The 16,920-nt window shown below is 45.3% G+C and overlaps 2 protein-coding genes across 2 annotated transcripts; both read right to left on the bottom strand.

Moving 5' to 3' along the window:
• Positions 1-5,121: 5,121 nt before the first annotated feature.
• On the bottom strand, positions 5,122-7,711 carry hoxa5a (homeobox A5a). The gene is made up of 2 exons (XM_076149730.1): positions 6,996-7,711; positions 5,122-6,391 (listed from the first exon to the last, which is right to left on the bottom strand). Exons 1-2 carry the CDS (start codon positions 7,591-7,593, stop codon positions 6,141-6,143), a joined length of 849 nt encoding a protein of 282 aa, XP_076005845.1. The 5' UTR covers positions 7,594-7,711; the 3' UTR covers positions 5,122-6,140.
• Positions 7,712-12,665: 4,954 nt separating this feature from the next.
• On the bottom strand, positions 12,666-14,298 carry LOC143000429 (homeobox protein Hox-A7-like). The gene is made up of 2 exons (XM_076149739.1): positions 13,905-14,298; positions 12,666-12,964 (listed from the first exon to the last, which is right to left on the bottom strand). Exons 1-2 carry the CDS (start codon positions 14,296-14,298, stop codon positions 12,666-12,668), a joined length of 693 nt encoding a protein of 230 aa, XP_076005854.1.
• Positions 14,299-16,920: the final 2,622 nt, after the last annotated feature.

Raw genomic sequence — 16,920 nt, 5'->3', positions numbered from 1 at the left:
GCGTGAATGACGGCTATCTCCCCTTTTTTTACAGGTCATTCGACTTGTTGCTATGGAGATTTTCTTACATTTTCAGACGCCAGCAGCTCTAACAAAGCATAACAAAGCGTCAGGGATCAAATTCACTGAGAGGATTTAAGATTGTATCAACGTCAGGCCTGTTGGAATCTAACAAATCTCTCAAACGATATAAGCATTTGTGCTATAATCATCTAATTTGGATTAGACGCAGCAGCAAAGGCCTGTTAGAGTGAAAGCAGGCGGCGGTATTTAGGTCATTTCCCGCAGAATGAAGAGATTTCGTCCTTGATATGAGCACAAACAAGCGAGCGGGATAGTTTGAGGTTGAAACAAGCAGAGCAGCAAGCGAATCAGCGTGTTTTTGAAGGGGGGAAACACCGTGAAGTGAAGGTCTATTTAAGCACAAATACATCATGCTGACACTTTACTGTAAATTCAGATGATCAGAGAAGAGCGGAGACGATGTTGACGGATAGCAGATGGTCACTCACAAGGTCTCCTGTCTGCGGAGAGGAAGACTAATCCTGTCTGCGTCTAAAATCAACCAAATACACTTTAAGGTGAATATTCTGCTATAACAAAAGAGTGTGAGAGTCTCCAGTGTGTGTGTCCTCGCTGAACATCAGGAGCGTCTCACAGCTGCAAACGTGGCGTAAAAAAACACGCAGAAAAGCTTCCAAACTGCTCAATCCGTCAGAAAAACGCATAAAGCAAATCAGCAAAATTCAGTGGAATTACTGGAAATTACTCGAAACCACAAATCACATTGTTTCAATGATCAGAATTAAAGATGAGAACTACTGAGGAGATGTATAATAATATCTTAAACATAGAGTGATCACGTAGTTTAGCTTTAAAGGCGTTAAAAGGCTCAAATATCTGTAAGAAATCCTAATTGGTTGCAGAGATTAATAAATATCAAACTTGGGATGAAACAAAATGCAGATTTGTACTTGAATTGTAACGAATTAACATCTAATTCATATTTTTACTTTTTAAAATGAACCAACAGGTGTAACATTTCACTTTTACGTATTTTGTTTTGCATTATTTTAGTCCTACAAACACGCAAATAAACTGGAGTTGTTGATATTGTTGTTGTGCTTTTTTGAAAACAAATGTGTTTCTGTTTCTGTAATAATCAATAACGTGTTTATCTTGTCAATAAACCGATGCTGAAATCGAATTTAGCTCCGTGGATTATTGTTTATCGATCTGCTGATCAGTTCCGGGTCCCAGTAGAGGAGTTTTGTGTTTTAAAGATAAAACTTCTATTGTGATTTTTGTGTGATTTGTTATCTGCAGTTTGGGGAAAATTGTTGGATTTGATTTCAGATTTGAGTTTTAAGTCGATAAACTAATTTAGGCTTCATGAATTTACTGAATTTTAAAGATTGTTGCGTTTTTTGCAGTCCTTTTGGCTTTTAAATCAACTATTTTTCAATCAGGCCTCCACAGATATATGAGACTGTGTGTGAAGAAATCAAGAATGTAAAAAAAATCGGAATAACAAACAAACAAACAAACATCTCGGGCTTCATATCAAATATTGGATTCTATTTTAGGAAAATAGTCACGAATTGTAACAAGCAGAAGAAACAGATTTCAATAGATTTGTTTTTATTCTGTCAAAACACGAAGCTGTATTTATCAGTTAAAGCGCATTTAGAGTCTTTCTTTCTTTCCTTTTCTTTCTTTCTTTCTTTCCTTTCAGCTGATCTGATCGAGAGGGGCTAAATGTTTTTTAAGGGGTCCGGGGGCTCCGTCCTGGGGGGCTGCGGGCCTTCTTCCCATTACCCTGTGACCGGGTCGAGAGTATCAATCCTCAAAATGCAAATGCTGCCCTCGTCCCCAAACATATCAAATGCAATTTATTCAAAGGAAATTCACCAATCAACCGCCCTAATAAAACGCCAGACACTCCATCTTGTTGCCGGGGACGGGTGGGGGGTCCCCCTGGTCCCCCTGGTCCCCCCTCCCCCGGTCCCTAACGCGGGGTCACCGCGCTTCCAGGGTTCACCTGGAGTGCACCGGGCGACATGTGTAATTCAAAGCGATTCTGCCTTTTGTGTGGAGAGTCAAGATCGCTATTATAAGGCGGCCATGGAGCGAAGGGAGAACAGATGACGGAGACGTGCTCACCGCCTCAACTTTTGACCCCAATTTTTTCTCCTCTTCTCCCGCTATCTCGCCCTCATCAGTCCCACCCGGTGAGGCATCAGGGCCTCTGAGGAAAAGGAGGAAAGTAATTGATTTGAGCAGCGTTGTGCATCTTTTTTTGGGCAAGGGGGGGCTTTTATATGATGGCGCTCACGAGTTCGTAATTAAAAGAAGTTGCCCCTGTCACAGTATAGGAGGGAAGGAGAGAAGGAGGGAAGGAGGGAAGGGGAGAAGGAGAGAAGCAGGCGGTGTGGATGGTTTTTGGTTTATGTGCCATGAGAGTGAGGAGATAAATCCCAACACGAGCTCCACTCGGAGCCAACAGCGCTGTGGAATATGCAAATCATCCATCAGAGCGAGAGAAGCTGCAACCTAAAGTCTTTGTTGGAGGGGACACAGCAACTTCTGCTCTAATCTCACCACAGCACCCCTGCACCCCTCCAACCCTGCACCCCTCCATCCCTCTATTCCTCCATCCCTCCATCCCTGCACGGCTAAAATTCATTTTTTCGCATTATGCTTATGGGCGAACGTGTCATTAGCGTGAAAAGCGTGTGTGTATGGGAGTGTGTGTGTGTGTGTGTGTGTATGTGTGTGTGTGTGTGTGCGTGAGTGTGTGTTCGTGCGTGTGTCTTCCTCGGTTGTGTGTGAGCGCTCACAGGCAGACTGACAGTGAACTTGGCCTAAAGCGAGCTCTGCTGGTGGCTCGGAGAGGATGCAGATTTATCTCCCTGACCTCCACATGAACCTGCAGCGCTCCTCTCCCTCTCCTCTCCGCGGCACACGGGGCCCCGTGGACGGCTCTCCGGTCTGAAGACACCCGGGATGGGTCTCGTTTCTACATCTAATCAGTCGGAATGAGCCACGATTTGGGTTTTAATGCGCATAAGAGCAAAGTGGAAGCGCTTCAATCCGCCTTCTTTGTTGAGTTGCTGGCTTCTTTTGCATAACAATGAGATAAATGTGTTAAGCAATAAATGGGAGGATATGAGCAATATGGTTCTGATGAGACCAATATTTGGACGAATCAATGGAAAATCCAAATCTAATAAAGTCTATTTGAAAATAACCGATTGAAGTTGTTTGTCTGAAGTTCTTTAATTATCTAATTCCACCCCTAAAAACTCACACAAGCGTGGAATTATTCATTAATATTTAAAAAGAAACGAATTTCCTGTTTTAAAATGTGGTTAAATGTGACTCGGGAGATTAGAACCAAATATTCAGGTTATGAGACGCAACACAGCGACACATTTAACTAAACCAGAATTGCTGCCAATGTTTGAGAGAATTCAACAACTATGGAGAAATAATTCTAAACATATTCATATTTGAAATTCCAAATCATGATCTCACATACTCACACTCGCAGACACACTCTTTCTCTCTCTCACACACACACACACACACATCTCCTTCGCTTGCTCGGGCCAAATGAAACAAAAGCATCAGGAAAAATAAAGTCAGAATCAGTTTTGTTTTCTGTGCTGTATCCACGTTTTTTTGGGGAGGAAACGTGGATCTACATGGTGACGGGTTCGAGTCCCTGGCTCTACGGGGACGAGAGGTCACCGCAGGAGCGAGAGTGGCTCCAGAAAAGTCCTGTGAACTTTTCAACCCCCGCAGACAAAGAGACGTGGCTGACACAAAACGGAATTCCTTCTCAAGAAAAAAGGAGCCTCTGCTGTGCTGTTTGTGTTTCCACGTTGTGTTTACTTGACGCAGTTTACAGCCTGAAGCCCTAAAACCCCCTTTGTGCCAACATGTGGAACGCACGCAGGGGGAACACAACAACAACAAACAACAACACGCAACTTTCCAGGGATCTGTGCCACTTCCACAAAGTCTACCCCTTATAGAATCATCTCAGAGCCAAGCCCGGATCAGGCCCGAGTGACGCGGTGTGTAACTTCATCAGCTCGGGTCCACACACACAGACACACCCCGTGGAAAAAGTTTCTGGCTCGTGGTCTGCGAATCCTCCAATGTAATCAAACTACAACAAGTCGAAGTTTGAGGGGGTGGAAATGGACACAGAGATAATTATCCAACATGTAAAAATGGATTATGACTTACACCACAGATGGAGGGAAACAAGTTACACGGGGAAGGAAGCAATTAAACAGCCATGAACCGGACCAACCCTGCGCAACATCTGCCGAGACCAGTATCCACCGCTGCACTACTGACAAATTAGCCTAATGGACTAATAGGGACGGATAGAGGCAGCGAACACACACAATCACACTGCTGTTCACTGGCTCTGCTCAGGCTATACAGCGGCTGTTCTGCATGGGACTTACCCGGGGACGAGCTCCTCCTGGACGGGCGCGTCCGGTCCACGACGAGGCAAAGAGAGCACCGGTCATCTAACACTTACAGCCTGCAAAGAGAGAGTCAGACGAGGGCTCGCCGTCACTGCGATTATATGTTATGTGCAATATACTGTCAACTCCCCAAAACCATAAAACTTACTTTAATGGCCACCACGTGACCGTTTATGGCCAGTGAGCCTATCTGGCCGCGCTCCGGATGATTTTTACGATCTAATTCATAGACAAAACCCCCCATTCATTTAGCACCCAAATGTCAGAGAGCCAGAACCCCTAATAAAGTTTACAGCCTGAAAAGTCGAGCTGATTTCTCCGGGAGTGTGTGTGAGCAAAGCAGGGGAGGGGGGGGAGAGAGAGTGGCCAGGGCCGAGGATCCCCCCAAAAAGGAGCCCCACGGGCCCCGCAAGCAAGGTGAGTACAACACGGAGGTCCACTCGAGGAGACCTGTTGAACCCGAGCAACTGGGAATTTTTTAAAAAGGAATTAAGTAAACTTTACCAAATAAGGATAAGGAATTTTTTCAAACTTTAAATCAAAACGCTGAGTGAAGAGTTTGAGGGCAGAAATTGGAGGAATATTAACAGACGCACAGCCACAGTCCGTTCCAGTAGAAAGTTTATTATAATGGCCATCATCATCATCATCATCATCATTATTATCATTATTATTATTATAGTATATTCTCGACTTCCAGTCATTGAAAAACATTTACAAAAAAGCTCATCACGACGGAGTTGAACACTTATGGGCGATGGAATTGATTGACCGTGAGAGCCTCCACATATAGAAACAGCTAGAAAACAAGGACCAAACACGTTATTGTCTTACTAAGATGATGCGTTCAGGGTAACAACGTAAACATGAAGCTCCTGCCAATAAAAAAATTAAAATATATGTATAAGGATACAAGGCACAGCTACTGTACATACAAGACCGAGTCGGCACCTCTGGCCACATGTGTTACACGACGTACACACGGTTTTACGCACACACGGCTTCACTTTGCTGGCTCTACTTTTTTGGGTTGGGGAAGCAAGTTCAATACATCAAAAACCAATAAATACATACATACATATACAGTACATACATGGAGAAAGGAGGCTGAGCTCAGGCGGGCTCCTGCAGCACCTCGACCTCCGCTTTACCGCAGCACACAACTTGGACTTTACTGGGTTTATTCCCGCTGCAGCGTTTCAAGCTTTTTGACGTCTTTTTTTGTTATTAATGTTGTTTTTGTCTTTTTTATGTCGTCCGGACGAGAAATAATTTATACAAACATTTATTTAAGTTTCTTTTTTTCCCTCTAAATCTAGACAGAACTGTACAGAAATGCAGTTTTACGCACACAAGCAATACCACGGTGGGAATTAGACTAAAAAGAGAGGAAGAGAGAGAGAGGAATAAAATTAAAGAGGGGGGGACATGTTTGAGTCTAAGTTGGACATACAGGACAGGTGAGATGTCCCCCATGTCCCACACACACTCACACACACGCACGCAGTCCGTAACAAGTCTCTTCTGCAATGGGGAGGAGGAGGTGATATGACAATCTTTGCTTTATTTTCATAGTGCTTGTTATCAGAGTAGGGGGGTGAGGAAGAGGAAGAGGATGAGGGTGGGGGGGTCTCAGGGCCTGTAGCCTCCGCCGCCCGCCGCCGCCATGCTCATGCTCTTCAGCTTGTTGTCCTTCTTCCACTTCATCCTGCGGTTCTGGAACCAGATCTTGATCTGTCTCTCTGAGAGGCACAGGGCGTGAGCGATCTCGATCCGCCGCCTGCGGGTCAGATAGCGGTTGAAGTGGAACTCCTTCTCCAGCTCCAGGGTCTGGTACCGGGTGTACGCGGTTCTGGCTCGCTTCCCCTCCGGACCTGCCATATCTGTAGCAAGGAGAGAGATGAGAGATAAACATGTGAGACACAGCAGATGGTCTCCAACTTTTTCTGGACATATTTTTGATCTTTTTTGGGAGGTTTTTTTGGAAGAAGTTTGCGCATTTTTAAGGACGCAGCAAAGAAACCTCCCAAAGACGATCAAATCCAGTAAATAACAAATGAACAAACACGTTACCAAACATTTAAAAGCATAAACGACCCAAGTAACAGTGTGTAAATATTTTAGCTGTTAGAATTTACACTTATAGTGCAAGAGAGACTAACAAATCCTAAAATAGCGAACAGTAACAGAGTTTAATCTAAGGCGTATAGTTTCAACGATTCTGCAGTATTTAGTGTCATTTTGACTTGTATACAGTAAGACACAAACATGTGGGGCTCATAAGGGGCAACATAACTGGAAAAGGCCATAAGGTTTGATATATAAATGAACTTTACTGCTGCTTTAAAATTTTCAAAACTAGTCTATTTCAACCAGAATATTCAACCAGAATAAGGCTAAAAGATAACAAAGTCTAAGCGTTTACACGAACTAACACAATCAGGAGACTCGAAGATCTCCAACAGGAATAAAACACAAACTTCTTACCGTGATTTATGTGTAGTTTCCTCATCCACGGGTAGATCTGAGGCTGCGACGAGTCGGTGGCGTTTTGGGGGGTTGTCGGTGCGCTTCCCGCGGGCTTCTCGTCGTCCAGCGGGGACGCTTTGGACGCACAGTCCCGGCTGAGCAGCATCGTCCCTCCGTTGGAGCTCGAGCACGGGGTGGAGCACGGGGTCGCGATGGAGTTGTTCTTCACGGCTCGGCACGGTTGGGGTTGAGACTCGGCGACCGGAGACGAGCTGGCGACCGAGGCGCACGGCAGAGGGTCAGGTGGCGGCGACAGAGACGAGGTCCCGGTGCTGCCGGCGGACTGCGCGTACCTGACCGGCTCCACGGAGGACGACGACGCCGCCGCCGGGTGACTCGGGGAGTAGTCCGGCTCGTTGCCCACAAAGTGTCCGGTTCCGGCCCGGCCGACAGTTAGGTCCATCCCGTTGTAACCGTAGCCATACCTGCTGGAATGCATGGCCGAGGAGTCCCTGTATTGCTCGGTCGCCGTGCTATGCTCCCCATAATTATGTAACTGGAAGTCCGCGCCATTTGGATAGCGACCGCAGAATGAGTTCACAAAATACGAGCTCATTTGTTGACAATTCCAGCGCAGGTATGGTTGTTGTTTATTGTTGTTTTACGAGTAAAACAGCATAAACCTGCGTGTGCGTGATTTGTGGCTCTTATGCTTTAGCGCGTCCTATAGCACCCTTGCACAATTTATGATGAATTATGGAAATGAGTGGAACATGGACTTGATTCTCTCTTACGTAGGCACCCAAATATGGGGTACGGAGCGGAGTCACGTGCTTTTGTTGACCAGTCGTAAATCCTGCTCGGTGACCTCCAGAGGTAAACTGGCGCGCGCAGGAAATACTGGGTGGGATGTGTCGAGCGCGCGCTCCCGCGTGCGCCGGCACGAGGCGAACTCTCAGCCGGGGCTCCGGGGCTTTGGGTTGTCGCGGGGCGCCATCCTCTGGCCCGAGAGGCGCACTGCTCGGCTGCGGCGCTCCGGTAGAGGCGTGGGCTCCACACCGGGTCATCCGGAGGTTAACGACCATTGCGGCAAAAAAGCAATGCGCTCCTAAACAATACAACAAGTGACACGCTGAGAGCTCCAAACAACACGATAGAGCCGCGATTAGAGCCCCGAGAAACGCGAGCGGAGGCGGAATCCAGGGAGTTTAGAGGAAATTCACTACAATTTTGATTCATAATAATAAAATAAATGATCGAAAATATCCTGGTGGCAAATGAAGCTTATGGAAATAAAATAAACATCACAAAATCGAATGATGGCACAGAAATGGTAGTTTTAGAAAAAAATAACTGCTAAAATAATTTATATATATCTGTGAATATGCGCATAGGGACGTTTTGCGTGTGTGTTTTGGTAAGGGAGAGTGTGTGTGCGTGTGTTTGATATTAAAATGTAACGCTGTCAAAGCTTTTTCAGCTCGTATCATATCTCGGGATCTTTCTAATAAACCAGCGCGTTATTTCGCTCCCGTTAAAGCGCGGAGTGATCGATCCGCCGACTTTAATACGATCAATATGTGTGTGAGAGAGAGAGGGAGAGAGAGAGAGCAACTAATGCGAGATCGATGAATTAAGCTTTGATATGATGAGCAATTTTGAATTTAAAAAGTACGAAAATTCATAAATAGGAAGTAAAATGACTCGAGGGGAAAATATTACAAAGTGTTGAATATTAAATCGAATGTATTTGTAAATTAAACATGTAGATAATAATTCAGGATTTTGTTATCAAACTGCATTTATATGTTTTTTTTATATTTAATATTACAACCGAGGCAGAGTTATTTTCTTCTCCCATTTTGTGTAAAATCTCATGTTATTGTTGAATATTTTCATTTCTGCTCAGTATTAACGTCTCGATCATCTCTAAGAACCAAGGAATGAAGAGTAGGGATTATTATTATTAGTATATAAATGAAAGATTACTCATAAAAATGTTGTTTAAATGAAATCGCTCGTGTGTTGTTGTGTTGTCGTGTTTGTGTTATAGTAACTTTAACATGGAGGCATAATAAGGTGTATATAGATTAGTTGGTTGATTAGTTGGTTGATAGGTTTGTGTGTGTGTGTGTGTGTGTGTGTGTGTGTGTGTGTGTGTGTGTGTGTGTGTGTGTGTGTGTGTGTGTGAACAGCAGCAGAGAGAGCCTCGCTCTCCGTTTGGCCTTTTAGTGGAATTTTTATGGCACCTCGCCTCTACAAAGCATCAACTCGTCCCTCTAGTTTCCCCCACGAGTTATTTCCAGGCACAAGTCCAATCCTGCGCCTCTGACAAACACAGCGAGATGGATTGGAGACTCTGCCCCGGAACACATGAGCCCCAGAAGGCGCGCATATAGGTTAGAGACCAGGTGAACACCGGGAGCCCAGATGTGGGTCTGGACAACAGGAGAAGCCCTGCGGAGGGTGTGTGTGTGTGTGTGTGTGTGTGTGTGTGTGTGTGCGTGTGTGTGTGTGACTGTGTGTTAAAATACCCGAGCAACCAACAGCTGATTTATGACTGGCCAATAGCGACAAAGTTCCCACGAAAACTCTTAGCCCGGACACACCCAGGAGAGGAGAGGAGAGGAGAGGAGAGGAGAGGAGAGCGGTGATGACGCGCCGGTGTCAGACATTTTAGGAGTTAGAAGTGAGGAGGAGGAGGAGGAAGAGGAGGAGGGCACTGGCGCAGATATGCGGGAGGGCAGTGCTCTCTGCAGGCACCTTCATATCCTGCAGGATCACAGCAGCAACACACTAATACAAACATCCCCATTATAATATGAGCGTCATTACGCACAGACGGCAACCAGTTTAACCGCACTGCACGGGTACAAGTGTGTGTGTGTGTGTGTGTGTGTGTGTGTGTGTGTGTGTGTGTGTGTGTGTGTGTGTGAACTTATATATATGACAAGAAAAGGCATCAAACACAAGGAGCAGGAGGAGGTTCACTACAGAAGCTTTACAAAGATATTAACATATAACACACATAAATCTCCACGTTGCGCCACTATGACAGGAATATTTCCACGTTTTTGCCATAAACCGGAATTGTAAATATGCCGTCATTTTTATATACTTATTCTTCATTATCTTTTTTTAAGGGGCCGTTTTAATATCAGTTGAATACTGAGTGAAATCAAACTCAGACTTTAGGCCTGTTATGCATCCCATAATGAGGCAAAATATTCGATGTTGTTGGGTTTCAATTAATTCATAAACAAACATCAACCAACTAATCAAAGCGCGTTGCAGTAAAAAAAAAAAAGAAAATCCCAAACAACAGGAATCCGCCGTGGAAACCTTTTTACGCAGAGAGACGTCACGTGATTCACTATCAAACACTTTCCACTTTGTCAACACGCAGGATCGCGTAAACACACAGGATGAATGTTACTTTGGTTCCTGGGCGAGGCTCATTCCTGTATGATGACGTATGTTACTGATTCTTATTCGATTCGGTTTGGATAAAAAGAAGTAAAATCGTCGCACACACACCAACAAACACACACACACACACAGAGAGGCTTGGGGTCGACCACCCTCGACCCTCCAGCCTGTGAACTGCATGCAGGCATTTCTGCAGCCAACAACACGGCACATGCAGTTACCACAGTTTCCCCACAGGAGGGCGTCAAAGCGCGCCTGAGCTGACCACAGAGCAGTTTACAGAGCAGCAGACTAATACACGTTACAGAGCAGCAGTTTAAAGAGCAGCTTAGAGCTCCAAACACAACAAATATAGCGTGACAGCGCGTCAAAACCCGCGGAGACGGAAACCATCCACATTTCAACCCATTCATGTTCATCAGATATCTCCACAATATTCAGCTATAACGACTTAATTTATCTAAATAACAGCATAAAATAATTCAATCACAAGCTTCAGAGACTTAGACTGAATAAGCTATCATTTCTTAGACATAAACTTAAAAGCGTAATAGATTTGTTGTCCTACCTTGACCGGTGATGCTGGTGACCAGGGGCGGTGATGGGATGGAGTCGGCAGGTGCATCGCCGCTCCTGCCAGGGGAGACGGTCCACCTGAGCCCCCCTGGATGGAGGCTGGGGCTCCCGGGGGCCATTGACGCACCGGGGCTCCTTCTCCCCATTATCCTGCCAGGGGAACGAGCCGGGAGACCGAGCAGCGGAGCTCCGGGAAGCTCCATCCAGCGTCCCACAGCGAGACAATGAAACGAAACTCCAGAATTAAAGGTTAACAAGAGCAGGGAAAGGGGGGGGGAAGCGAAGGTCGAAGAGTGTTGACGGGGAAGAGAAGGGAAGGGGACTCCGGTTGGATGGAGAACTGGCTGCGCAGGAGAGCAAGCGCGTTAAATGAAAGGCTGCTCGATTCTGCTATTGGAAATTATATATAAAAAGTTCATGTTCACGGTTCCCTCGCCACGTGACGCGCGGCAGCCAATAGGAAGCCGAGCCAGGTCGTAAAGTTGTATTGCCATGTTGTAAATTTTCATAAACAACAGCGGATTTATGACCCGACGCATGGGGGGGGAGAGATGGAAGACTGTTGGGCTGGAGAGAGGGAGGGAGGGAGGGAGGGAGGGAGGGAGAGGGAGAGAGAGGGGGGGGGGGCAGGTCACCGTGAGGCGCCATTTTACCGAGGAGAGAGGGAACGCAGAGTTCAACTGTAATCTGCCTTCATGTGCAGCCCTGCCTGCCTCATCTCGCTCACATTCCTCCTGTTTCCCTCAGAACGCAACAACATCCAGGAGGGAAACACAGATTATCACTTTACCAGCCGCTACATGCTGGATTAACAGGATTATTATGGGGTGTACTGCTTTATTTAAGAGCTGGAATCATGAAAACACTTAAACAAACAAGACAAGTGGAGCTTTGATACATAATTTAGCTTCAATGCAGATTATTCAATTTAAATAGATTTTCTATATATGTATTTATTGTATATATTTGTTAATGTCCGAGTTATAATTGTTCACAAAATCAATTCGAATTTTTTGCATTGAGGAAAAAATAATTATTGCAGTTTGAGTGCAGGCGTTTATTTGTTGACATTCATGAATAAGAGGCAAAGAAAAGCAACAGAGCAACATGTTTCCCCCCAACATGCAGCACTGAGGGAGCCTGAGGTAGGTGACAGAGTTCAGTGAGGAACCAAACAAACACTCCATGTTAACGCTGCCAAAGTCAATTACGATGATGTAATTAAGTAAGCAGCTCCAATAAACACAGCGGTCTGAATGTGGAACAGACCCACAAATAATAAAGATTTACTTTATTAGCCGATTATTATTCAAACAAGGCACGTTACTTAATGTTTTGCTTTGTTTTTCTTCCGTTTAAAATTGTGTCAATTTCTCTCGCAAGTGTTAAAAATCACAATAGTTTCCTCCAGGTTACTTCTTTAGGTAGTATTTGTTGGAATGTTATGTCAGTAGTATATTTCTTCATTCAAATATTACGAAGCCTATAAAAATAATATAGGTTGGACAGGTAGTTGAGAGCATTTTTAAGCATTTTTGTGATTAAATATAGATCCTACAGCTTCATTAGTGCTCCGTTTATATTCCGTATTAATTAGAGTGGGAAGCTTCCGTGCGTCACAGTGTGTAAGCAGGTTAAATAGATGTTTAATATTTAATGTTTCTGTCTTTTTGGTCTCTTTCGTTACTTTTCAGTCGTTTCTGACGTCAGAGCGTCGCTCCGGGGGTCCACGGCCTCGGACAGTCCATCCACATGGACGTCCCCGTCCCCAGGGCTCGTCCCCGTTTCGTCCTTGTGGTCCTTCTTCCACTTCATCCTCCGGTTCTGGAACCAGATCTTGACCTGCCTCTCGGACAGGCAGAGCGCGTGCGCCACCTCCAGCCGCCGCCTCCGGGTCAAATACCGGCTGAAGTGAAACTCCTTCTCCAGCTCCAGGGTCTGGTACCGGGAGTAGGTCTGCCTCCCCCGCCTCCGGAGCGGGTCTGTGGGAGAGGAAGAGGGAGATGAAGAGGATTATACATTTATGACGCAGTAAAGCTAAACTATTCGTTACACTGTGATCAATCTAATAAAATTATACTCCTGATGAAAGATGTTGAAGCTGCTTTGATTTTTGCTCAGGCATAAATTTTGCCTCCTATTTACTCCTCCTACTCCACACACACACACACACACACACACACACACACACACAGGGAAAAGTTCTCTCTCAGTACTCCTGCTGGGGTCTTTGGCTCAAGCCTCCTTTGATACTCTGCATGCGTTTCCAATTAAAAGCCTGTAATGATCTGCGCACTGAAGGAGCTCTGAGTAATTAGATTACCAGTTTAGTACAAAAAAAAATAATCATAAGACATCCCAGGACTTCATACACACTCTCATACTAAATCTAACCTGGCTTGTCCAATTCTGGTGCGTATTGATCCAAACAATGTGTACGGACGGGTTTGGGGGGACTAGCAGAGGTAGCACAGACCCAATTAGAAAGGAGCTGCAGAGGGCTGATTTACACACCAGGCCGGGCTTTTTACAGCCACAAAGGGGAGAAGAGGCTGTAAGAGTAATAGGTGCGCAGAGGAAAAACCCCCAGCGGCAAGGTCTTTGCGTACTGAGCATACACAAGTGCTGGCCAAATGAATTTATGGCCAGAGAACTCATTAGTTGCGCAATAAAAGTTTTACGATTCTTTCCAAGCAACACCAATGGTTTCACCAAATTAATTGAACCACCAAAGGATAGTGTGTGTGAGTGTGAGTGTGAGAGAGAGAGAGAGAGAGAGAGAGAGAGAGAGAGAGAGAGAGAGAGAGAGAGAGAGAGAGAGAGAGAGAGATAGGGAGGGAGGGATAGAGAGAGTGTGTATGCAGAAATGTTTAGTAAATGCAAAGACCTATGGTAGCAGATTAAAGAATAGTCAGGACGTACCTGCCGCTCTCATCCAGGGGTACATCCGGTAGTGTTTGTCCGCCGGCGGGGTGAAGGGTCCCGGCCCCGGGTGGCTGCAGCTGTCGGCGAACAGCGCGCTGTGGTCAAACGGGCTGCGATGCAAATGGGAGTGCGCGTCCTGCCCCCGGCTACAGCCCGAGGTAAACACCGGATGGCGGCTCTGGTACGCGGCCTGACTGACGCTGTAGACTCCGGGCAACGGCGGAACAAACGCCGCGGCTGCTGCTGCTGCTGCAGCGGCAGAGGCGGCGCCACCGGGGCCGCGGTCCTCTCCGCCGGGTCCAATGCCGCAGGAAGCTCGGTCTCCGTTTGGGAACAGCGGACTCGTCGTCGTATATTTGCTAAGCAGACCGTCCACATAATAAGAACTCATATTTTTTTCCTCTCTGATTTGTTGGCCCAGAATCCTCAGTGTCGTTTTTACGAGGTTGCGTGATATATGACAGCAATACACCCGAGATTTACACCAAACCCCATTTTTGCTCGGGAACCAAAGAACTCACCACGTGACTCCTGCCGGGACGAGCGCGTCCAATCAGCGAGCAGATGAGGGTTTCATGATGGCGCAGACTGCGGAATGGGGTTATCGCCTGACACACACACACAAATACACTCTTTACGCATAGCCAGCACACACACACACACATACAAACACACACACACATTTTAGACAACAATAGCACACAAAACCGTCACAACAACCTTTGTAGATGCAAAACTTGTCTCACCCTCTCTTTGTTTCCTTCTCTCTCTCACACACTCACACAAACACACTGCCGCAATTTTCTTATTACTGCTGATACGATATTTAGTGTGTAAATAAATGAAGAAATAGTACATTTAAAACTTATCTATGCTTCTTTCGTTGTAATGTAAAGCTGTACTTCTAATCTCCCTGCTAAACCAAACGATGCTCTATAGTTTCATAATACTCGCCTTAAAAATCACAATGCAACAATAACATTTGTCTCTTACTATTTCCAAACCATGCAGCAATTCTGAATTTGTTCAGTCTCACACCAACACACCCTTTCCGTCTGTGCTTTACCACCTAGTTGTGTTTAATCAATCGAAAACGCATAACAGATAGAGTTACTATTGTCCACACCAATATTTCAAGTATATAAATATTAAGAAAAAGTATTGATTTTTTTATGAGTTATTTAATTTATTGTTTTAATTGAAGTTATAATATTAATATGAATCCTATTTTACAGTCAGTGTTTGCAGGCCTTTAGGCTCTGACTCAGTATTCGCCCTCTATGTCTTGTGTACATCACGTTGTCCTTGTAATAAATCCTAATTAAAGTCATATCACTGTTTATTATCTGCGGCGTTATCTACTGTAAATAGCCCGCAAATACACACACACATACATACACACGTGCGGTGAATACATAGCAGAAATGGAAATCACAAAATTATGAGTATAATAAAATATACTATATAAAACTCATTTGATTTAATATTTGTGACTGCAAAATCTGTGAATGCAGTTGCCTGATTTAATAATGATATTTTTTTTAATTTAAGTTGTATATTATATGACGGTTATGTTATTATGGTATGTCCAAATAAAGGGAATGAACGGAAATAGGCAGTTATATACATAAACTATCTATCCACGTACACACACGCAACAGTAAAGCATAAAGTAGGTTATAATAAGTTAAAGTAATATGACGAGAGTATTAAAATATTTTATATAAGTGTAGCGCCGTGTAGTTTGGGTAAATGTAGCTACTTTTAAGTCATTTTGGTCTAAAAACCTATGCAAAATATTAAAATAATCACAGCAGCGCAGGTAAACAAATTGGTGGAGGAGCAGAGATGAAGGGGGGGAGGAGGAGGAGTTTCTGCTGGTGAAAGGTGTGAAAATATTTTACTGAACTCTTAAAAAAACTCTTAAATGTTGCAGCCATTGGAGATCCGGAAGGAGGAAGCAACGTTACAGACGCGCTGTGGTTGGATGGATGTTGTGGAACAGTGTCGCCACCCGCTGGTGACATGCGAGTACTGCAAAGGAGGGCGTCAACAGTTTCGCAGGCGTGTTTTCCTCCTCTTCCTGCTGTAATCCGACCCAAAATACAAGATGAAATCAAAGAAATGACGCAAGATGGCACGATGGTGTCTTGATTGGTGATTTCTGGCTTTTGCTAGACCCAAGATGTGATTGTTGGATCGGATCCCTGGTCTGGCAGGGCCCACCACTGTGCCGCAGAGCAGTGCTGCTGGCTTTATGGCCGCTGCTCCTTTCGGCCCGGGCCCAGCAGAGGAGCAGAGGGCGGAAGGTTCCCAGGTAGAGACAAAGGATCCTTCCAAAAAACCGTGAGTCCTGCGCGGAGCCGTCGGGGAAGAGTCCAATAAAGACGATCATTTCCGCTCGGCCTTTTGTCCGGAGCGCGGTCCCACAGAAAGAAGAGAAAAAACAAATGGGTGCCATTCGGGAAACAGCCTAATTGTGTCTGGACGGCCATAAAGCCATTAAAAGTGGAATGCCAGACAGTGCAGCAGAGCGGGCGGGTTTATGGCGCTGTCTCCGGCCGGGTCTTTGAAGTGTGTGTCCATCTGCGTCCTCTAACGCGTCACAACAGCTCCAGTTGGTCCAACCTGCACACTTACCTTCAGTTACTTGGTTCCATTAAACATTTCTCAAACGTGCAGAGGCTTGCAACCATCTCGCATGAACAAGTGAGCAGATGGACCTCAGCTGCAAACCTTCAAGGCGCTAAAGAAGGAGAAATTTTGCAGAGAATTTAACCCCAAAATTCCCTGCTTTTACACGTACATATATATTTTTTACAACAGTGTGAGCTTGTAGGTGTGTGTGTGTGTGTGTGTCACGTTATTTGGAGCCGCCGCTGGCCTCGGTGTCTTTCCTGTGTGTTGTTTGTTGTGTCCTCTCGCCTCGCAGCGCTTTGCACCCCATAAACGGTTATAGCGGTAATTGTCTTTTATGGCTGTGTACTGCTAACAACATCCTCTGCCAAGACGC

The sequence above is a fragment of the Genypterus blacodes genome, unplaced genomic scaffold, assembly GCF_046128005.1.
Source record: "Genypterus blacodes isolate CSIRO-AG114 ecotype Tasmania unplaced genomic scaffold, CSIRO-AGI_Gbla_v1 ptg000048l_1, whole genome shotgun sequence".
In the NCBI taxonomy this organism is placed as follows: domain Eukaryota; kingdom Metazoa; phylum Chordata; class Actinopteri; order Ophidiiformes; family Ophidiidae; genus Genypterus; species Genypterus blacodes.
Note: the sequence above shows the minus strand (reverse complement) of the source record. Positions and strands in the feature narration are given on the sequence as shown.